Source organism: Ictalurus furcatus, chromosome 14 (genome assembly GCF_023375685.1).
Source record: "Ictalurus furcatus strain D&B chromosome 14, Billie_1.0, whole genome shotgun sequence".
NCBI lineage: Eukaryota > Metazoa > Chordata > Actinopteri > Siluriformes > Ictaluridae > Ictalurus > Ictalurus furcatus.
Genome location: NC_071268.1, coordinates 7,506,408 through 7,528,493, shown reverse-complemented (window position 1 = coordinate 7,528,493; position 22,086 = coordinate 7,506,408). Strand labels below are relative to the sequence as shown.

Below are 22,086 nucleotides of genomic sequence, written 5' to 3'. Positions count from 1 at the left end.
GCTGCCACCTTCAGGTGAAAGAAAAAATTGCAATCTGTCCACGGGCCGCGTTTTGTCTTTGGATGGCCCTGTCTGAGCAAGTGAAGATATCACGTATCAAGGAGAATAAATATTAGAGATGCACCGATATATCGGCCAATAAAGGCAATTTTTCATGCCATCGGCCGATAGTTTAAAAACATCCGATGATCAGGGCCGATTATATCCTGTCAATCAAAAGAGGGCGGGAAGACACATGGATTTCGTGCTGTGTGTAAAGATGATGTCTCTCGTGTGGCATGACGACAAAACTGCAGTTTGTAATCTCTGTAATCTCTTCACTGATCAAATTATACACCGGACGCTGCAGCAGTGAAGCGGGAGTTTCGGCGTCGGGTCTAAATGTACTTTTTGCTGCGCTGCTCGTGCTGAATTAAAGCACTAGTACACTGTTGAAAGATTTAAATGAATATGAGTTGACAAAAAAGTATATATTGCACAGAAATATATATTTGTAGAGTAGTGTATTTCATATCCAGTTAATATTCATATAAAAAAGTGTATATTATATATTACCAGTTTGATGTTAATGATGAAGTAGAAATGCTTTTGTTTGTGGAGAGTGAATGTGAGACTAACAGGAGGTTTTTTTACAATTCAGTCAATGTTAATATGAATTAATAACATTCAATAAGTTAAGAACTCTTACTTTAATCTTCAGAATTGAGTTCATGTGTTAATGTTAATTAACGCCTCTTTCTAGACGTATGTACTAATTGTATTATTTTATAAAGCTTATTAATTACTCTTATAGATCGTATTGATCTTATATGTGTTTCAAAACAATCTAGAAGTATTAGTTGGATTTGCATATATTTGAGATATTTCCACTTGCTAAGTTTCAATATTTTGCAATATGGCTGTTTTAAATCAGGTCTTTATCCTGGTAAGAGCTTAGCCACTTCGGTCTAATACATTTTTGATTATCCTGCATTGAATCTGTTGAACTGTATGACACAAAATATCCAAATAAGCTTTCTGCCATATCGGTTTGGGAGTACTGAACTACTTCGTAAAGCAAGGCGAACTTCAGCTACCAATCAGTGTGAAGTCTTGCCAACTCTTGAGTGTGTGCAAGTTCCGTGTAAACCTCCAGCACACGGATCCTCAAACCTGTCTCCAGTCCTGTGTGTTACATTTATAACACTTGAACACAAACATCCTGTGTTGTTCTGGTTGTCTTACGCAAAAGACGGTTTGCAAAAGTTCTGCGCTTTTTTGTTTCTATTTCTTTTCATCTCAGTGGAAACTCTGGCATTTTATTCTGGTAATTGATCTTTGTAAGAAAACCCTCTTTAGAATGTTTAATAGCAAACACTACACAAGAATCTAAAAGTAAAATTGGAGTGCATTGCGTTGATTTGTAATGTTTCGGGAGACGTTTTGGTTCTCAGATAAGGCTTGTAGAGACAGATGGATTTGCCCAGACCTGTTGAAGTGGTTCGAGTGATCACTTTTAATTTCCTTTTTCCGAAAATACGTCTCCAGTGCATTTACACATGCACTTTTATGATAATTCCATTTTCAACACACCATCTTCTTTCAATAGTCATCTTTTGCATAAGACCATAAGGTTATTTCTTTTTTACTTTGAATTACATATAGTCATGTGAAAAAATAAGTACACCCCATGTAAACTGTTGTTTTTTTTTATTTTGCATATTTAGGCAAGCAATCATTTGATCCTCTTTGAAAAATGCCTATTAATGCACTATTAATAAAGATGATACACTCCATCAAATGACATTTTGTAGTAATTTTCACAATTTAAACAAACAAAAAAACTGATCACTCACATGGGAAAAGTAAGAAATCCCCTATACAAATCCATAAAATTGGACTCAGGTGTTAAAGATTGGATGCCAGTGATTAGAACCTGCTTACGGAGTGCAGGTGGAACCGGTCTTATTTATACCCCTCTCATATCTAGTGTCTGGTGTTCCCTTTGTTATTGAGGTGTGTGGTGTCATCATGCCTAGATCTAAAGAGTTCTGTAAGGCCTTTAGAAAAAAGGTCATGGATGCCTATGAGTCTGGCAAGGGATTTAAAAAGATCTCCAAATTATTTGAAATACATCATTCAATATGTAAGGAACATAATCTACAAATGGTGCAGATTTCAAACGACTGCCAATTTGTCCAGGACTGGCCGTCCCAGCAAATTCAGCCCAAGAGCAGACTGTCTGATGCAAAAAGAAGTCTCCAAGAACCCCAACATTTTCATCACAGGATGTGCTAGTAAGTCTTGCAACTGTTGGTGTCAAAGTGCATGCTTCTACAATCAGAAAGAGATTACATAAATTTGACCTGCATGGGAGGCGTGCCAGGAAAAAGCCTTTGCGAGACTACGGTTTGTTAATGAGCATACAGGCAAAGACCAGGCCTTTTGGAATAATGTGCTCTGGACAGATGAATCAAAGATAGAGTTGTTTGGTCACAGTAACAGCACACATATTTGGCACAGACCAAAGACAGCTTTTCAGGAGAAGCACCTCATACCAACTGTGGAGCACAGTGGTGGAAATGTTATGGTTTGGGGTTGCTTCGCTGCCTCAGGGACTAGATATTGATTCAACTACGAATTCTTCATTATATCAAAGAGCGTTTGAAGATACTGTGAGGCCATCTGTCCGAAAGTTGAAGTTGAACCGAAAGTGGACCTTTCAATAGGATAATGATCCTAAGCACACTAGCAAATCCACCAAGGAATGGCTCATGAAGAAGAAATGGAGGGTTATGGGATGGCCTAGTCAACGACCGGACGTGCAAGAAAACCATCAAACATCTTGCAACTGAAAGAATACTGCACGGAAGAGTGGTTTCACAGATGTTTCAAAGATGATCAAATGTTTGCTTGTCCAAATATGTCAAAAATGAATAAATAAATAAATAAATAAATAAAGCCAGCAATTCCCATCAGGTGTACTTATTTTTTCACATGACTGTACCTTGCAAAATGACCTTGGATGTTAGACACATAAATAAATAAATAAGTAAATAGATTTGCATTTCATGCAGCAATTGTATATGCATGTAAGGAATCAAAGCAGATATAAGATGCAGGAAAACAAGCAGGCCTGAATGATTTATTAATTTTAATGGACATAAAGGTCAGTTTACTCTGTTCAAGAGATGTTATTCAGAGATTAAATCCGTCTGCATATTCATGAGCGTGTGTGTGTGTGTGTGTGTGTGTGTGTGAGCACCTTCTTGATGTCATCTAACGTGTGTATCTCGGGTGAGAGACCACCATGCACGCACAGAAACTGCTGATTCATCAGAGCTGCCAGCGGCAGACAGTCGAACGCATCCATACACGCATCGTACACCTGCTCGGAGTATTTAATTTTACCTTAAAGGTGGACAGAAAGAGAGAGGGAAGGGAAGAGAAGAAGATGGGGGGAAAAAACGAGAGTGAGCTTTGAAACATGCAAACGCTCTGACATGTTCCGAGGCTGTATTTTTCTCTCCGTCTCATTTGTACACAGAGATCCTGCATGAATTTACACTTTCACAGAACACTGTCAATTGAGAGAGATCGTGTGTGTGTGTGTGTGTGTGTGTGTGTCTGAGAGACAATCTGTACAGTCTCAACTTCGCCATCCCAGTGCCACCCCATCTGTTCTGTCATACCACTGCATCACTCAGCAACACACACACACACACACACACACACAGACACACACATCCCTCCATCTCTCGTCCTGTTTCTATGGTTTTCTTACACTCATGGAGGTAATCATGTACGGGGTTTTTTTTCCATATGTATTTAAAGTTGTGTGTTTAGTATTATTAAGGGAATAATATATTTTTTTTTATTACACACAGGCAAGTTTCACACTGCAGCAGTGTTGACAAATTCTTTCTAAAATAAATAAATAAATAAATACATAAATAAATAAAGAACAATCATACAAGAAAATTGAAAACATGACATGCGAGTGTTATCACATCATAAAATAGAAGAGCCAATCAGTTTACAGCATGCAAACCAAGACCATGAGGGTGTTTCCTATATATGCATATTAACTGGACCTGGTTTTCTCGATAAGAGACACCTTTTCTTTTGTAGAAACCTCAACACCAAACAATGTATTATTTAGCACAGCAGAGATTATGATGTTCAAAACACCACGTTTAAGAAAGTAGAGTGTAACACACATTCAGTACTGTTCATCTGAAAAGATGGAGGTCTCTTTAACTGAGGGCAGCCCTTTTCAGGCCAAGAGTGTGTCCAATGAAGCCTGGGTGTGCATGTGTGTGTGTGTATGTGTGTGTGTGTGTGTGTGTGTGTGTATGTGAGTGTATGTTCTTGCACTTGGCAGATGGAAAAGGAGGGCGCCCACTCTTTACTGTCCCATCAGGGAAATCACACTCGCTGACTCCCTGGTCCAATCATTAACGAGCAAATTAATTTGCTGCTAATGCTCTCGCTCTCTCTGCCTCATTTGAGAGAGACTGATCTAGAAAGCATGTCTGAGACAAAACATGGAGCTTATGGAGAGGGTGAGGGAGCGAAGGGTCCTGAAGAAATGGTGGGATTTTGGAGGAGAAGGGGACAGAGAGCAAAACAAGAGAGTGATTAACCCTTAACTGCTGAGATGTATACGTATGAGATGAATGTATGTCGCTCTGGATAAGCGCATCTGCCAAACGTCGTAAATGTAAATGTAAGACAGGATAGACAGCCAAATGGAGTGACGAATGGACGGATGGATGGATGACGCATGAGGACAAGATTTTCAATGGATGGATAGAGTGATGGATACATTAATGGATGGACAGGAGGAAGGGATACATAGACACATGCATGTATAGACTGAGAAGACAGTTGGATGGAAGGATGGATGGCTGAATGGGTGGATGAGTGGACATACAGACTGAGAAGAGAGTTGGTGATGGATGGATAATTAGAATAGGATGAATGATAGATAGATGATGGATAGAATTGCTAAAAAGATGGATGAATGGATGGATATATGTAGACTAAGAAGACACTTGTGGATAGGCACTTGTGGACAGTTGTTGGATGGAGAGAATAAAAAAGGGATGGATGGGTGGAAAACGGACAGACGGATGGATGAGCGTGACTTATGACTGGATGGTTGGACAGGATGTATGGATTGACTGTGAGAATAAAAAAGGGATGGATGGATGGGTGGAAAATGGACAGACGGATGGATGAGCATGACAGAAGACTGGATGGTTGGACAGGATGTATGGATTGACTGATGGTGAAAATGGAAGAGTGAATAGATAGATAGAAGGATGGACAGCATAGATGGATGGGTGGATGGATCTTTGACAGAAAGTCATCTGGCAGTAAAAAAAAAAAAAAAAAAGATAAATGGACACAATGGGCTTATGGAAAAGTGATGCATTGTGGGTAAACAAAACAGTGGAGATGGATAAAAGTCTGACTTGCTGTTCGACCAGGAAACTAAGTGAGAAATTTAGCGAATAAATAAGAAGTGTGCGTCTTTATACTTACATTCTTGTTTGAATGTGAAATATTCAGTCAAATGTCTACATTCATGGTTTCCCCGCAGCAGAAATAACGTCTTTGGGTAGAGGATTTTCAGTGACCAGAGATACAAAACACACTGAGAGAGAGCGAGAGAGAGGCACAGAAATTATACAAAGAGCTGGTTTCATTTCATCTTTATATTCGGTTATGAATTCAATTCTCATTTGATATTTTCTGAATTGAAAGTACTAAAACTGCCCGTACAATCACCTTTAAATACTTATTTCAGCATAGGGCTGCACGATTATGGCCAAAATGATAATCATGATTATATTGATCAATATTGAGAACTTGATTATTTATCACGATTATTCATTGATTTTAGGGATGACATATTTTTTATTGCACTTTCACATTTAAATAAAGAGCACTGCTTTCACCTCCGTGTTGTGCTACATTCCTGCTAATGTACAAATCTTTGCTTCAAATTAGACTGGTCCTTAAAGTGCATCATCTCATAGAAGCAAAATATTAATAAAATTGTACCCAAATTATAGGATAAGTAAAAATAAAAATACCATCAACCAAATGAAAATCTGCATCAAATATAACAATACGCAACCAATTGAAAACAATTCAGGCGAATGCAGAAAAGGCAATAACAGTGTTTACAGGAGGAGAGACACAGACTAATCACCCAGTAGAGCGGTGCAGGGATGACATCATTTTGTACCGGAACCCGGAAGTTAGCATCACACCGGTTCCCTCGACAAAAACCCAATAGGATTTCCCCATAGACTTTTGGATTATTGCAAAAAAAAAAAAACAAGCTCTGTGATCAACAAAAGTTTACAATACGAACACGTTTTGTCAATCAAGATCATTTTCACAAATGAACACAACTTTTATGAAGTTTGAAGCCTAAATACAATCAGCAGAAATAAAAAGCTAACCGTACGTTATAAACGAACTACACCACGGTCGCTCGGCTTCAACATCACCATCACCAAGCTTCCGAGAACTTTTCCAAACTTTATTTAAAAACACTCTTCATAATACGGATTTACTCTGTGGATGAATCTTCATCCACTTTTTTTTGGGGAATTGATGAAATTGATCAACCGATGACGTTTAATGTCCCCGACAACGTCTGTAGTCCCGTTTAGCAACATGTTAGTGTCATGATTTCCCCTCGCGCAAAGCGCCGGAGCTCGCAGCACGCTCTGTTTTATAATGACATTGACTTTGTTTACTTTCTACATGTGCATTTGTTATGATTTCTTTCCTGTCTCCGCCCCTGTATTGTCATCGGTTGTTCCTTTACGTGTCATCATTAGTCTCAGCTGTTTTGTGTTCACCCTTAATTACATGTGTCATTTAAACCCCTTGTGTCTCTTTGTTCGACGCGAAGTATTGCATGAGTTTTCCGTGTAACGAGCATTTGTTCATAGTTTTGATCTTATTCTCGACCTCGTTGTCTGATTCTTGTTTATCCTTGTTTATTCCCGTTTGCCGATCGCCTGAACTTTTCTTGTTTTTGACCACGCTATTGTCTCACGTTTTGGATTTGTCTGCCTTTCTTCAATAAAGCTCTTATCTCCGTCCGAAACCGTCATTACGTGACAGTTAGCAACCGCCTTTTTCAATACACGTAAAAGCTTTTTTTTTTTAAATCAAGAGTGGGATTTTACTGGCGTATTTTACGTCGTAGAATAAAACGTGAAAATATTTTGCGCTTGTGTTCACCACAGACCTTATTTCAGGCTTTTAACCAAAATCCCATTCAAAAAACCCATTGACTCGGGACGATGGAACCGAAGGGCTAAAATGCCAACTCGTTTCCGGGTTTTGATGTTACAAAATGACGTCATCCCTGCGCCACTCTATGGTGATTGGCTGTAAGTTTAGGAAGCGCTTGATTTGACATGAAGCGGAGTTTTCTGTAAGCGGAGGACAAACTTTAAACGTCAATATCGCAGTCGATCATATTCATGTAATCGTGGGAAATCAAAATCGTAATCGAGATCGATATTCGATTAATTGTGCGGCCCTATTAGCAGTCAGTTAAACCAAATTTTAATGGCTTCAACTCTATGAACTAAAACTATACTACATACTATAGTCTTACTATAACATACTATAATGTCATTTTCTAGTAATGGCTACAATTTCTGGTTTAGAAAGCGAGTTTTCTAGTCATGTCTAGAAATTGAGTTTAATCTTGGCTATCTTCAACTGTTAAAGCCTCTGCCATGTTTTCAACATCACCCACTGTAATGTTGGAAATTTCTGAAGTTTTTCCATCCATCCATTTTCTGTACCGCTTATCCGACACAGGGTTGCGGGGGAGCCTGAAGCCTATCCTGGGGAATTCAGGGCACAAGGTGGGGGACACCCCATCGCAGAGAACAATCGCACTACGGGCAATTTGGAAATGCCAATCAGCCTACAATGCGTGTATGTGGACGGGGTGGGAAACCCCCAAAGCTTGGGGAGAACTTGCAAGCTCTATGCACACAGGGCACAGGTGGGATTTGAGCCCCGAACCCTAGAGGTGCGAGGCAAACGTGCTAAACCATCGTGCCCCTGTATATCACGATGTACATGCAATCTAATCGAAACCATGGGATTATATGATTCTATCTGACTTTTTGTTGTTGTTGTTGTTGTTGTTGTTATTGTTGCAAAAATGATGTAACATGATTCAGCCTGAATGTATCTGAGAGGTTTCTCACCAACGTATTGTTTATAAAATTGTAATATTGCAAACTTTATGACTTTATGATTTTTCATATAAATCATATAAATATTTCAAATATAAAATATCATAGTACTACAAAGAGAGTCTAATCATTTTGGTGAAATCATAAAGGAAACGAAATGGGGTCAACTGACATCCATTGCTAACTACTGAACATAAGGTTTAAAAGAGCACTAACCTGGCAACCACAAACACATGGTTTACTAGGTAGGGTGCCTACACAGAATGAGTGTGTGAGAGAGCACTAACCTCGATACTGAAGTAACCTCGGTCCACGTAGTCCCCTAGAAAGAGGTACCGCGTTGTAGCTGGAGAGCCTCCAACCTCAAACAGCTTCATCAGGTCAAAGAACTGCCCGTGAATATCTCCACACACTGCAGTACACACACGATATCAGAACTGTATACATTTCAGTTGAAGAAAACCAAGCCAGTAATCGTTCTCAAATTCTTACTACGTCGAAATGTCCATACAAACCGAATCTCATCTACAGAACATATTCATCTTTCATACCACGGTACTGTTTACATTCTCTGCTCTGATTGGTCAGAAGGTGTCGATTCATTTTCTATAACAGCAGCTCTGGCAGTAGTTCTGGCTGCAAGGTTTATATTGCTGGGCTTGTCCTAAGACGTCGTCATTTGTATGGTGTTTTTATGGTGAACAGATTTTAAAAAAGTATGGAATTGAAGATGTAGTGTGAGGAGACGTTTATTTAGCATTTTTGGAAGGAGTCTCCGGTGTCAGTGCTTTTTAACCATCGGAGGTAAAGCTGTAAATCCTTCAAAGTCTTCTGCCACAGGACCTTTCCGGTTTCTCGCTAACATGACAAGCAGCATTCTCTTGTCTTATTAACTTCATAACACGTAAGTGATAAAAGGTACTAGCTGGTTTTGAAGACATTCCACAACGTTACACTTTCAAATGTTAAACCTTAAACTTTAAACTATAAACGATGGAAAATGTGATGAAAATAGAAATTGTAATTGTTGGAAAACTGCCAACAAAAAAAACATGCTTTGGGACATGCTGTTATTGGAAAATAATCAACTTCAGAGTGGGAACAGAAACTCCGCTTTGTGTCGGATAGCATCGCACCACGACGTTGATGATTTTCCTATAATAGAATGCCCCCAGGTGTTTTATCCCTTACTTAGTGCATACTGGCTTCTAACAGTTCACAATAAATTACTGATATCATTTCCCCTTTTAAATATGGTTTGACCTCCTAATTCAAGGCTGCTGCATAAAAGTGTGTATGTGTGAATCAGGTGATTAGTCTCTCTAATAAAACGCTATCCTCTCAGTACACTCTTACATTTTTTTTTTTTTTTTTTTTTAAAAAGGTTACACTCAACATCCTAAAAGGTTTATTTGTTTTATCCATTTGGGGAAACCCCTAAAGGTTCTACATACAGGGTGTCCCAAAAGTCTCCATACAAAATGTCTTTTCATACTTGGTTTTATATATATATATATATATATATATATATATATATATATATATATATATATATATATATATATATATATTCGCATGGCTGGTTCAGGAGGCTGTCGCAAGGTTGCGATGGACTTTAACAGGAAACATGGCAAACGCATCACACACGACTCTGTTTCCCAAACTTATCAACAAATTCAAAAAGACTAGAAGTGTTGCGGACTGACCGAGACGTGGACGTCCAACAACGTTCACTGACAAAGGCACAACCGAACAGAATAGAACTCTACTAGAGAGAGCTTACATTACAGAAAGTTAAAGTCCATATAAAAGACCTTGATTTAAAAAAAAAAAAAAACGTCATTGAGGAACCATTTTCTTCAATATCAGCACTTTTCCTTTTGCTATTTTCCATAATGGTACCTGTTCCAACAATGTAGTGGAAATGCAGGACAGGAACTCACCCTGAACCCCAGTGGAAACACACCTTCTAACTCGAATCTGTACTCTACTGTAATAACCTATTCGACTGATCGGCAAGATATTTCCAGAAATGGAAACCAAAACCCAGAGAACCCAGTTCCTGTCCTCCTACTGCTTCTACATCAAAACCACACATCACTCTCTCCCACCAATGTTCAGATATCAATCAACGTGTCTGGATCAAATCTAATAAAAACTAGAGTTTTATTCTAATTAGAATAATCTTTTAAATAATTTAAGAACTAAGTAGTTATATGTTTTAGGACTCCTGTAAACTGTACAAAGTCTGTAAGAGCCTGTAAGTGTGTAAATCTGATATACAGTATTCTTACATGAACAAAATAATATTCTTACACTAGTGGTACTATACATGTAAATGACACTCCATTTCAATCATTTGAGACAGTCCTTGCTACAGAACCAAAAGACCAGAAGGTGGAGCTGGACTTAATCTAACTCCTCGTTTAAAGTTCCCCGTGAGGTGCCTTGAAACGCACAGCGTTATTCGACGTAATGTCCATTGAAACAGGAAATCAGGGTGGAACATATCGAGTGGCTCCTCCCCCTTGTTAAATAGCCAATAGCAGTGCACTTACATCACAGCCCGGGATAAGCTGTACTGTACAGTTAGCACCATGGATTTTTATGACTTCGGGGGCGGGACACTTCAGATTCTAGAGAGCGTTTGATTGGACAGAAAATCTAATGAGAATCAAAATTGTTGATCCGTATCGGTGACTGTCGATATTGAATGCGTATATCTTCTAAATGCGAATTTTGTCACTGTTTTCGAGCGCACTAACTTATAGAAAACCTTAAGGTTGACATAATCATACTAAAAGCCACAAAACTTTTTGATTTTAAGCGTAACACTAAGCCTAACCCCTAACCCACAATGTACTTTTCAACGCGTAACGACAAGCACACTTATCCAGGCTGAGACAAACTTAGCTGTCTCCATGCGCCGTCTTTTTGATTCGACTCCACCCAGTAAGGAGGAGCTAAATCAGGGCTGACTCCACCCCCTGGACTTTTGGTTCTGCAGCAAGGGGCACTTGAACCATTTCCTTATGTAAGAAATAAAACACAAAGGTGCTATTATAGGAATAGAATCAGCAATGGAGTGGCATTTTACCAACACCAAGTGTTTCATTTCTCTTACACCACAGCAATTTGCCAATCATTACACATTTTAAGTTAGAAATGAATGGCACTGCACTGTAAGAAGAAAGTCTAACAGGAAGTCCTGTTAGAATAGATTCTATGCTATTTAGCATTTGGCAATTTACTTAAAATAGTTTGAAAACTAATGCTCAGGACATATGTGTCTCTCTGACCTGTAACGGGAGCCTCGATGTCCAGCATTGTCTTCTCTTGTCGCAGGATGGAGGCTCCCTCGTTGATGATGCGCAGGGCGACAGGTTCCTCCACACGGCCCTCTTTAGTGAGGTGAGCCTTCAGCAGGTCCACTCGTGGCTTTCCCTCACAGTCGAACACCTCCCGCATACTCAACCTGTGGCTCAGCGGGAACGGGACCGCTACAGAGAGAGAGTGAGAGAGACAGAGGGAGAGAGAGAAAGAGAGAAGGAGAGAGAGAGACTGTAAAAAGCTCGATTGGTCCACTGGCATCATTGGCTTTAGTTTAAAAATAAAAGCTAATTAAAAAGATAATCAATCGACCTCATCATAATTAAAGGTGCAGTTTGTGATTTTAAAAGTGCTTTTACACCTGATATAATCACATAATTTTAAAGATACATTAGTATATAGTAATATTCACAATACTGCCCTGCAATCAGAATCAGGATATTCTGTTCATTTCAGGCTTATGCTTGCATTTTTTCTGGCCCAGAAATTACATCATCTAGCCAGACAGAACAAGGTGGTGGTGGGTGTGTGTGGGGGGGTTATTATATCAGGTGTAAAAGTGAGTTTAAATTGGTAAATTGGCAGTGCTGTCTACGTGGGAGGGGCATACTCTTTCTGCCCTGTCAGTCACAACACTGCTAGCCAATCGCGGGCGTCTGTGAGTTCATGTATGCGGAAGAGGGTAGATTGCGCTTTGGCTGCGTGTGAGTCATGCTGCAGTTTGAAAAGATGTGTTTGACTGTTTTCATATGTCTCAGGAAGCACACGTTCTTCTTCCCCCTCCCTGGTTGGCGGGTGCTGTATGATAAGAGAGAGCTGGCTAGTAGGCGGGAATCATCAGGTAACCACAAACGGAGAGAAAATAAAAGACAGAGGTGAGAGGGGGATCATGAGTAAGCTCATAATTTTTTTTTATTTTGATTGTACTTCTGCCTGACAGACAGCAGAGGGCACTAACAATTATAAATAGCCCCTTTAAGGGCAAAGAAGGAAATGTGAGGAAGAGAGAACAAGTAAATATGAGAGTGTCCTGATCACAGAGATACAATATACTTAACAAGGAAGACAAACTGAAGTGTATGATGTTCTACTCACTATTTGGCTAATTAGATTAGCACACAATAGTGTAAACGCACTTCAAAATACGTCACAAACTGTATGTCTGGATGTAAGGATGCAACTTTTATCATGCTTTACAACCGTAGCATGGTATTATATTAAAAACAATACTACAGGTTATAAACAATGCTACATTTTCTCTCGTTTCTCAGGTTAGATTAAAACAAAACCCTTCACAGACGATCACCCCAAATCGAACACAAGAGTAGTGGCAACATTTTGAAGTGCACAAGACAACATTATTGGGTATGTTGAATATTAAAACATATTGACGTGAGTATCTCTAGACAACTCATGATTCAATTCGACCAGGATCTCACTTTTTGATTATTTTTTTTATTATAATGGGCGACAATATTTTTTCCAGTATTATATATACACTTGCCACTTTGCAGGCTGAATGTATTTCTTAGAGTGATTATTTTTCATCAAGAACATGAAAAATTATGCATAAGCCTTTATGAAAGAAGAATCTTTTCCCTATCACTGATAGTATGCCTGATTAGTGGCACACGCTCACTGCTTTTCATAACACTAGAAACTTGGCCAGTGGGAAAAAAATAAAAGAGAGGAAAGATCTGCAAGAGTGAAGAGCCAAAAAAATTATATAAATAAATCCCCACGTTCGTATGTTAAAGGTGCCATGTTCTACTTTTAGCTTTAAACGTGTTTAATAAACGTTTGCACTAAATTACCCGCTGTGTATTAAGTGTTATGTGATATAATAAAATTGCTCTGAATAAATGGATTTCATTTATGGAATTACAGAAGAACGACTGAAGAAACAGAGAGGGGGGAAAAAACTGGAAAGGAAAAGGTGGTGAGCGAGAAAGCAAACTGTGACAGGTGTTACCAGGGCAACGGTAGCCAAAGGCTAGTATGGCTTTGGTCATACACACAGAAACACACACGCACACACACACACCTCGAGGGAATTTCGAGTCCTCAGTCCAACTACTGGCATGTTTTTGAGAGCTGGGAGGAAACTGGAGAACCCAGTGGAAAAACCACGTAGACATAAAGAGACCATGGGGCGACAACGCTACCCACCGAACCACCGTGATGAACGGTTAAACAGAGGTGGACAAATCACGAGCCTGGGCGCCTGTCTGGCTGATTAGCGTTTTTATTCAAAGTTGCCTGTGAAGTGCAATAAAGCTGTCATATCCAGTAACTCTTCTGCTAACACACCACACAGTCACCTCACTGTCAAACATATCAGTATCAAGAAGGGATAAAGATGCTAGCCAGGGTCTTGTTCGTACAGGATGTGCTATTTCAGAAACTTTCTCTAACAAAAGGATAACGACTCAGGATAACGGTCACGTCGACCTCCAAACAAATGAAAACAATAATTTACACAGTTTACTTGTTTAACTTGCTAAGTACTTTATTACATCATTTTTAGCCTAGTTTAGCTTAGGCTTCTGGACAACCAAAATACACACTCTAAACACTTCTCTTGTACGGTCTTATGTAGCTTTTACATACTGATACGGTATAATCTCCATGTTAATACGACAGAAATACAAAAGTGTTTGTATTTCTATTTAATGAGTTTCACATAAAACTAAATATATTTACCTATTTACCTTTTGTTGAACTTATATATTTTACTTAAGTGGAAATTCTGCCCTTAATTTAAATATGTTGATGTATGAATTACGTTTTTTATACTCGGCAGTAAATTAGAGCCTGGTGTGCTAGGCTTATAAATTTCTGATGATGATTTGTCCACTTCTGGGTTATGAACGGAATAATACATGATCCACGCCTGGGTGTTGTGATTCAGCCTAATGTAAAGTATATTATTCTGTTATTCTGCTTATACCACTGCCATTTTCCAACAATTACAGTGTTTCATTTATTAATGAATGACACATCACTCTTTCTGTTAATTGTTACGTTTATGGATCGTCGGCGCGACAAGTTAGTTCCTGTTATCGCTTATGTTATAGCTGCAATAAACACTCATTCTCTCATCAGCCTCTGCTTTTCTCTGTGTCTCTCAAAAAATATAGCTTGTCAATTTACCGGAAAAAAAAAGCAGAAAGCGTAAACTCTTCTGTCCTGAAAAGGAAACTTCACAAAGCACAATGACTGCTGCAAAGTGCTGATGAGCCACAAAATTCTGGAACCAAGATTAACCCAAGTGATGGAAAGAAGTAATGGATCTGCTCATGATCCAAAACATAAGACAAAGTAATCAGTGAAACATGGTGGAGGTATTGTCATGGCTTGGGTTTGCATGCCTGCGTCTGGAACTGGTTTGCATGCCTGCTTCTCACTAATCTTTATTGATGATGTAACTCATGATGGTGGCAGCAAATGAATTCGGAAGTTTACAGAAACATTTTGTCTGCCAATTTACAGAGAAATGCATCCAATCTAATTGGGAGGAACTTCATTATGCAGCAAGACAATGATCCAAAACACACTGCCCACACAACAGAGGACTTCATCACAGGAAATAAGTGGAGGGTTTTAGACTGACCGAGTCAATCACTAGTTCTTAAACCAATTGTTAAACCAGTTATTCTTAAACCAGTTCTTAACCCCCCCCCCCCCCCAAAACAAACAACAACTGAAAGAAGATGGGGTACAAGCCTGGAAAAGCAACACAAAAGGAAAATGTAACAGTTTGGTGATGTCAGTGGGTCCCCGGCTTGATGCACTTATTGCAAACGAGGGATACAACCAAATATTAAGTGTTATTTATTTTTATTTACTTTAACACGATCTGTTCCTATACTTTTGCTCATCTTAAAAATCAGTGATCTGACGCCAAAGGTGCCATGCTCTAAGTTGTTTAACATTCTAGATGAAGCTGAAATTCTGTTCAAACCCAAATATCTTCAAGGTGTAGCGAAAAACAATACAATCGGCTTTGCTGTTCCAATACTTTCGGAGGGGAATGAAATAGGTTTTTATCTGTTTATTATTAGTCTTAGATTATGAGCAGCGTCTGCAGGATAAAATCCCTGTGTATTACTATAGATCAATAACATTTAAGAACGAGCTCATTAATATTAACCTATAGTCCATGTTGCAGCCAGGACTACAGTCGGAGCCGTGCTGTTATAGAACAATAATACACACCTTCTAACCAATCAGATTTGAGAATTCAACCACGCTGTGGTGTAAATATGTAAACCTGAACATGTGCTTTTCAGTGGTTGAGAGAAATCCATCCATCCATCCATCCATCCATCCATCTTCTATACCGCTTATCCTTTTCAGGGTCACAGGAAAACCTGGAGCCTATCCTAGGGAGCATCGGGCACAAGGCAGGGTACACCCTGGACAGGGTGCCAATCCATCGCAGGGCACAATCACATACACACTCACACACCCATTCATACACTACGGACACTTTGGACGCGCCAACCAGCCTACCATGCATGTCTTTGGACTGGGGGAGGAAACCGGAGTACCCGGAGGAAACCCCTGCAGCACGGGGAGAACATGCAAACGGTTGAGAGAAATATTGTTTAAAATCCACCACTTACTGTAAATGTCCGAATTGAGACATGTATACGTATACTCACGTTTATCAGTATTTTCACTAATGCTGATTCAGCACCGAGACTGAAATTCCTCATGAATGTTGTTTTAAGTACAGAAGACATTTGACTCATTCAGTAATAATGTTTTTCCTACGACTTGCTAAACAGGAAGTGACCTGATATTGAAAGGATTTAAGAAACAGAATAGCTGTTTGCAGCGAGGTTTGTAACATCAAGCAGATGGAAGTGACACTGTCAACGACATCAGGCATGCTCTGAAGAGTCTTAAGGCAGAGAGTAACTCACTACTTCTAGTCCTAGTGTGTCTCCGTGACCTTTTTTCCAAACCCTTTACTGGACAAATACGAAACATTTGCGCTAATATCGTCTTTTGAAAGTGAAGAGAGGAAGTGCGGAGGTCAAGAGGCTTTTTATAGCTTTTAATATCCCACACACATCACGTTTTATATTCACACTACAGAAAATCCTTTACACAAAATCCTTTAGCAGTGGACACACACATACACACACACACACACACACACACACACACACACACACACACACACACACACACTGAGCTGTCAGAGCCAGTGGCGTAGCACAGGCTGCTCTTAATTTCAGGTTCAGAGTATTGAACCAAGACTAAATATATGACAGTAGAAAAGTATGGGATGCCTCTATTTGTGTCTATTACTGCTGAATATTATTATATGCTGTAAAATGATGTCTTTGTTGAGAGATCGTGGGAAGTGGGCCATCTGTGGATGTGTATGAGTGAGACGGGGATCAATAAGTGTGACACACACACACACGCACACAGAGAGAGAGAGAGAGAGAGAGAGAGAAAGAGATGGTGCATTACTGGGATTTGATCCGGCTCTACAAATAAAGGCAGAGAAAATGGTCGTACAGCCTCTTATCTGATTGTGTGTGTGTGTGTGTGTTTGTGTGTGTGCGTGTGTGTGGGTGTGTGCGTGCGTGTCTTTATTTAGCAGTACGGCCGCATTACTGAAGTGCAGTATACAGCAGAGGGCTCTTACATAACATCATCTCCTTGAGAGCTTGCACACAGAGACAGTTACACACAAACACAAACACACGTACACACACAGAGCGCCAACTAAACCACCGCCACACGTGCACACAAGCACGCACACATATGCAGCTGCCCTACTGCATCATTAAACCCAGACACACACACATACACACACACACACACACACATGGTATCAAATAAGCATTTACCACATATGGTTACATGCAGCTTAACAAGCACAAAACAACGGCATTGTATGCATATGGAAATACTTAAAAGGGCAGGAAATGATCGACTCATTCATTTTATGCACTTAACAACCGTATACATGCTCATTATAATTGAGATAAATGTTAAATTCCTGCCTCATCCTTCCAGGAGGTGGGGTCTTCCCGTGTCCTTCTACTAGAGTCAGTATTTTTATACGATGTCGTGGTTTCCTGAAGCTGCTCTTCCAAGTGCGTGAAAGCGTTTTTTTTTTCCCCATCAGAACAAAACGCTCTTTCAACAAATACATGATCCAATATTTTGTTATTTTCATTACCAAGTAACTTGTATTGTAGCTACTTCTTGCCAGAGTGCCAAACAGAGAGGCGGCGCACAAGCAAACAATCATCACAAAATAGTCACGAGTCATCGTACAAGTCAGACAACCACCATTTTGAAAAAACTATACAAAAAACTAGCTATGCTAGCTGGTATGGGGGTTTGTGTCACAGTTTCTAGTCTGTTAGTTGGATAACTTGGCTGTCCCTTCTTCAGGAAGAGTGAGAGTTATATCGTACATCGTAACAGTGAACGATACCGTCTCCTCCGAAACTATCGGAACGGCAAGGCTTATTCAGTTGTTTTTGCTGTAGACTGAAGACATTTGGATTTGAGATTGAAAGATGAATATGAGAAGGGAGCTTTTATTTCCTGGTATTTATATGTAGGTGTGTTAAACGACATAGAGCAAAGCACATTTGGTATCAGACCATCCAATTTGTAGGCGAGCAAAAATACTGGAACATGTGACTGACAGGTTTCTTGTTACCCAGGTGCGTCCTGTTTGATTGCTTGCAAACAATTAATAGTGCTGGACATCTACTCTTGGCTTTAGCCTTCAGATTCACCTGTGAAGTCTGCTTTTGTTGTTAAAAAGGATAAGCCAACGTGAAGATCAGAGAGCTGTCTATGGGAGAAAAGCGAGCCATTTTGAAGCCGAGAAAAGAGGGAAAATCAATCAGAGACATTGCACAAAGGAAAAAGTTGCAGAGCCCCCCTATTTTTGAGAATGTTCCTTGTGCTACTGCTAAAGGAGCGTGACGTTACTTAGTTCACACTTTGGTTAAAGCAAAACATAAAATTCAGTCAGATAGCACTCGCACTGCTTAAAATGTCTTTTCCATGAAGTGTTTACTCTACTGAAAGACAGAACTCATTCGTTCGTGTTGTACGCAATGGTTCAGTGTATGTTTGTGTGTTGAGGGCCCACATTCACGAACTTGCCTACTGCCTCACAAACCCATGTGATAATATCATCTCCTCACAACCTCACAAAGTACTAACACGCAATAGGAAACAGACACAGGAACACAATCAGGGTATAAACAGCTCTCGATTTGGATTAGTACCAAACTGTCTGGTGGAAATGTGACATAAGTCAGTGAAGGGGTCCAAACAATACTAAGAACCTGTGTGTGCTACATGTGGGTTAGTCTCAACAACAGCATTATACAATGTTACACCCTAGGTAGTGGGCATATATAGTAATATTGAAGATCCATCCATCCATCTATTTTCCGTAGACAGGGTCGCAGGGAGCCTGGAACCTATCCCAGGGAACTCGGGGCAACAGGGAACTGAGGGTGCCAACTCACTGCAGGGCACAACTGCACAAACACTCACTAACCCATTCACACACTACGGACAATTTGGAAATGCCAGTCAGCCCACAAAGTACGCATATCTTTGGACTGGGGGAGGAAACCGGAGTACCCAGAGGAAAGCCCCAAAGCACAGCAAGAACATGGGATTCGAACCCCCAACCCTGGAGGTGCGAGGAAACAGTGCTAACCACTAAGTAACTAGGAAGATATTGGTTTTTAAATTTAAAATTGTTTCAGGAGCATAAACTAAAAAAAAAAGATGCTTGTGTTCTGGTGTTCTTCTGATTAAAACTAGCCCCAAAACCACAGTTTCCCCGACCCACAGTGTTTGATTGACGGTGCTATGTTGTTGACACACTAGCTGGTGAGTCAGACGGTACCTCTAGGGAAATCTTTCACCAATAATAACTTGATATTAAACTTTTACATTCTCTTCAGTATTGTCCTTTGGTATAGTTCCAGCTTCTTGTAGTAATGGCACTGGCACATGAGCTGCCACATCTTTCACCTATCACTGTTGGTTTCAGCTCGTTAGCCATTATTACTACTGTTTGGTTTGGTATTTATTTGAGTTATTTGTCTGTATATTGACATCTCGCATGATCTATACTTCGTTGTTTTTTTTTGTTTGTTTTTTGTTTTTTTATTTTTACAACTCATATATTCTCCCATTCGGACTCAAGGTGCTTGCCTCAGAGGCGCCTTTACACATTCTGACTGTTTACCGCTGTTATTTAATTTAACAGACACAACTGAAGGCAGAAAGACCCACAAACAAGCATCTCAAAGCATCTCAAAGGGAGGAAACTCAGCATTTGGTGATGTCCATGGGTTCCACAATTCAGGCAGTCATTGACTGAAAAGGATTTGCATCCAAGTATTAAAAATAATCCTAACGTCAATGATGAGGTTAGTTTGTCCGATTACTTTCGAGCCTGTGATAAAGGCGTTCAATGCGATATTTTTTGTTAAACCCCTTGAATTAAAGCTGAAAGTCTACGCTTCATTCACATCTTGATTGGTTCATTTCGAATCCATTCTGGTGGTGTACAGAGGCAAAAACGACGAAAAACTGGGTCGCTGTCCAAATACTTATGGACCTGACTGTATTACGGGAACATTTTCTACGCTTTACTTCCATTAGGCATTTTGCATAACATGCAAATTCAGTTGCGAAACATGTAGCCGCATTTGCATTACTGTGCACTACGATGTACTATGGCTGCCATCATTCAAATGCAAAAGTTAGAAGGAAATATTTAAGATGCGTTGCCATGAATAACTAACTGCAGTGCTCAGGGTCAATGACCTCTCGTTTATGAATATTAAAAAAACATTCTTAGAGCATTTGCCTCCATGCTTGTTTCTCTCTCTCTTTCTCTCTCTAGCGTTCTTTTTCCTTTTTTGTCGATGGTCAAAGGCATATATACAATATTTAGCTTTGTATTTATGGCAGCATGACTCACCGCACATGAATCTTGCGTTATGTAAATAGAAAAACAATGTCTTAACAAGTATCATTCTGCCATATTGAAATCTTTTAACATTCTTGTTCACATCCTTGTCCTCTGCCAAAAAAAATCCCGGTCGCAGTTGCATGTTTACCGTCATCGAGATACCGCTATCAATTAATCGCTGCATGTGGACGGAACTGTGTGGTTATGATACTTGATTTTGGGGAACGTTTTGATTCTTCGATGCGTCTTTTATCACCCTAACCAATACAAATTTCAAACCGATATCTTCCTATTCGCTATATACGCTCACTATACAGGGTATAGCAATGTATAATGCTGGATGGTTGGAAATGGTTAAATATTTACATATACTGTACAGTTATATGACATTTACGGCACGTACATTATTACTTTTTTAAATATTTAATTATATAATTGATACTTTTTTTTTTACACATGAGAAAATAAAACATTATTACAGATTTATATTGAGGCCCAAAAAACTTTGTATTTATTTATTTATTTGTTTGATTATTTAATGGGGACAATGCAGAATAACATTGGTACAATTTCAAGCAGCCGATGCTCTACATACAGGCTTCTAGCCAAAGGCTAAATTGCAGCCCCAGTCCCTGGTTAAGATTTAAGAAAAATGAGCTCTTAAACATTCAGATGTAGATTTTCCCTTCGAATACATAAATAGAATACATTCTGCCAACCCTAATACTTATATTATATTTAACCAATACACTATAGTAGATGGCAAAATGGTCAAAACAGTATTGATATCTGATCCTGTTGTGTGAGTTTGTGTTTTGTTAGCCATGAGCCTTGAAGCCAAACTGTGAAGCCCCTCATACCCCTCCCCCCCCCACACACATACACATACACACACACATACACATACACATACTGGACACCCGTTCTGCCAACTTCCATTTCTTCAGCATGCCCTTTCCCCTTGTCACATCCTTTAACGTCTTTATCACACAGCCCTCAGATGACTCTGTGTGTGTGTGTGTGCAAGAGCATGAAGTCAGGACATCAAGACTCTTTGCGTATGAGGGGCTACGGCCTCAGGCCTGTGAGACAGATGCTGAGACTCGAGCGCAATTTGACTTGAGAGAGCACACAGCCATAAAGCTCAAGACACATTCACACACACACGCATTACAATGAGAGTGATACAGTTCATGTGTAGTAAATGACCTATCTTAATACCCGAGTGTAGCATGTACACAGAAAATAACGACGGACATGGTAGAGAACCCTGAGGTACACCTTTTAGAAAACAAAGATTATCTCTACAGCATGGGGTTAGTGCAGATACTCCAGATTTAACTCATGAACAATTTGAAATGCGTGCAGTAATACTCGATCTGTTTATTAGAGCTCACAAGTTGACATTATTTATAGGTCTACTTGTTTTCGTGTTGTTGGGGTTTGTATTAAATACGGTCACCACTCAAACAGACTAACAACCTAATAATACAAACTCAATAATATAAGTCCTTCCGGGATTTCCCGACTTCGCGA

At 39.5% G+C, this 22,086-nt stretch overlaps 1 protein-coding gene across 3 annotated transcripts in view; it reads right to left on the bottom strand.

Moving 5' to 3' along the window:
• ppp3cb (protein phosphatase 3, catalytic subunit, beta isozyme) overlaps positions 1-22,086 on the bottom strand; it is a 66,025-nt gene that overhangs the window by 27,448 nt on the left and 16,491 nt on the right. For all 3 annotated transcript variants that reach the window (XM_053641294.1, XM_053641292.1, XM_053641293.1), the window contains exons 2-5: positions 11,528-11,728; positions 8,516-8,640; positions 5,530-5,641; positions 3,245-3,390 (exon numbers count right to left, since the gene is read on the bottom strand). In XM_053641294.1, coding sequence (XP_053497269.1) covers positions 3,245-3,390; positions 5,530-5,641; positions 8,516-8,640; positions 11,528-11,728 — 584 coding nt within the window. The remainder of the gene's footprint in view (positions 1-3,244; positions 3,391-5,529; positions 5,642-8,515; positions 8,641-11,527; positions 11,729-22,086) is intronic.